Here is a 2,054-nt window from a genome sequence, read left to right on the forward strand (position 1 = left end):
CCCCCCCCCCCCACCAAATTTCTGGCTACGAGCCTGCCCAAAAAGATAATTTTTTAGACAAAAAAGGAGTAATTTACTAGCAAAAAATGCGAATTTTTAACAAAATTCAAGAATTCTGTACTGAAAAGTTGATTTTGTTCAACTATTTCTTCCACTTTTGCCTATGATACACTTTTTTCGAATCAGCCTTATTAAAAGAATAAAAGTAATGAGAAACTTAAACAGAAAATAGTGAGATTAAAAAAGAAACTTTTTTGTCAATAAATACCCAACTAAAAAATACGTTTATTGTATTTGTTTAAAACATTATAGAATTCATCAAAAAAGTATGAGTGTTAATAAATTATTATTAAGTTCCTAATTAAAAAGTCTGACATCGAAAAAAAGAAAAAAAAATGTTATCGATAAATGCCTGATTAATGCATTTGCTTCTAAAATTTGTTTATAATATTAAGAATAAGAATATCAAACAAATTATTTGCCTTATTGTATTGGTTTTATTCAAAATTCTTGGAATATAACTTGAAAAAATGTAAAATTATACAAAATTTCAGAAAAAATTCTTTAAAAAAATAATTCATTTTTAAAAAATGGCTTTTTTTATTATATAATTTTGAGACATCTTTAGCTAATGTTATTCTCTTGAAGTCAGCCGTTGAAAAAAAATCCGAGTATGAACGAACACCGGAAACGTCAAATAGAAGAAATGAGCATTTTTCCGTCACATTTGTTCATTTATAAAAAAATTTAAATCCTAAATTAAAAATCAGGTTCGACAACTCACTTAGAAATCTTCTCAATTTTTTTAAATTTACTTTTATTCCATGTTTGTACAAACATATCGGTTCTGTTATTTCTATCATCTGAATAAAAAATTTAAAAAACGGAACTTTTTAATGCTAAAAGCATAAAAAATTGCCAAAATTAATGAAATATTTATTTTAATTATTAAATTGTAACGGGTATTTAACTTACCAATAGAGTGAAAGAAAATGGCTGTGGTTATAAAGAGATTGACGATAGTGGTAGACATTAAAAAAAATGAAGAGCCTGCTTTTGGAAGAATTATTTAGAAGAATCCAGTTAATGTACAAGGAAAAAATTAATCATGAGCCAATATATAGACAAGCCGTTATCTCACCTATTCCGAAGAGAATTTTTTATTTACGTCACTTGTTTTGACGGATGACACACATCGCATTGTATTTAAGTAATAATTTATCTGTTCATGTTGAGTAAATATTTATGACCTTCTTTAAGACTTCTTTGAATTTTTAAATATAATTAATAATATTTTATGCTTTCATATCTTACCTATTTTATATAGTTGAGAAACCAAAATTTCAGGTAACGACAACTGAAACTGATTTCCTTGCAATTTCAATTAAAACTCAATTTATGGAAAGCCTTGATAGCATTTTTTTATATGTTATAACAATTTTTCAAAAAAAAAGACATAAAAATTTTTCTAAATATACATAGAAATACCACGTTGATGTCAAATCTGAGATTGTGAAGGGTATTTTTTATAAAACAAGTTTAAAGCAGAATTTTAATACTAATTTTTTTATTCATGCATCACCTTATACACGCCTCAGAACCACTTTCTGAAAAAGGATAAAGTACTTTTGAAAAGGTAATTTTTTACAAAAATAGTAAAAAGTACAGATTTTCCATTTTTACCCATTTGTCAACTTCTAGCATGCTGCAAATACCACCTTCTAAAAAAATTAAGAATTTTAAAAAGGGTGTTTTTTATAAAACAAGGGAAAAGTACAGATTTTTCAATATTCACCCAATCTTCACTTTTTAGCATGACTCAAAAACCAGCCTCTTAAAAAGATCAAGAACTTTTGGAAAGGGAATTTTTGGCAAAATAAGTCAAAAGTAAAAATTTTTGATTTTTACTCATTTGCCAACTTTCAGCCTGCTGCGAAAACCACCTTATGAAAATGAATCAAAAATTTTTAAAAAGGGTATTTCTGATCAAACAAGAGAAAATTACAGATTTTTTATTTTTCCATTCGTCACCTTTTAGCTTGCCTTAAAGTCCA

The 2,054-nt window shown here is 26.3% G+C and overlaps 1 protein-coding gene across 1 annotated transcript in view; it reads right to left on the reverse strand.

The window, feature by feature from the left end:
- LOC117170735 overlaps positions 1-1,064 on the reverse strand; it is a 12,256-nt gene extending 11,192 nt beyond the window's left edge. Inside the window, exon 1 of the mRNA XM_033357769.1 lies at positions 976-1,064. Coding sequence (XP_033213660.1) covers positions 976-1,033 — 58 coding nt within the window. The 5' untranslated portion in view covers positions 1,034-1,064. The remainder of the gene's footprint in view (positions 1-975) is intronic.
- Between the last annotated feature and the right edge of the window lie 990 nt (positions 1,065-2,054).

The sequence above is a fragment of the Belonocnema kinseyi genome, chromosome 1, assembly GCF_010883055.1.
Source record: "Belonocnema kinseyi isolate 2016_QV_RU_SX_M_011 chromosome 1, B_treatae_v1, whole genome shotgun sequence".
Taxonomy (NCBI): domain Eukaryota; kingdom Metazoa; phylum Arthropoda; class Insecta; order Hymenoptera; family Cynipidae; genus Belonocnema; species Belonocnema kinseyi.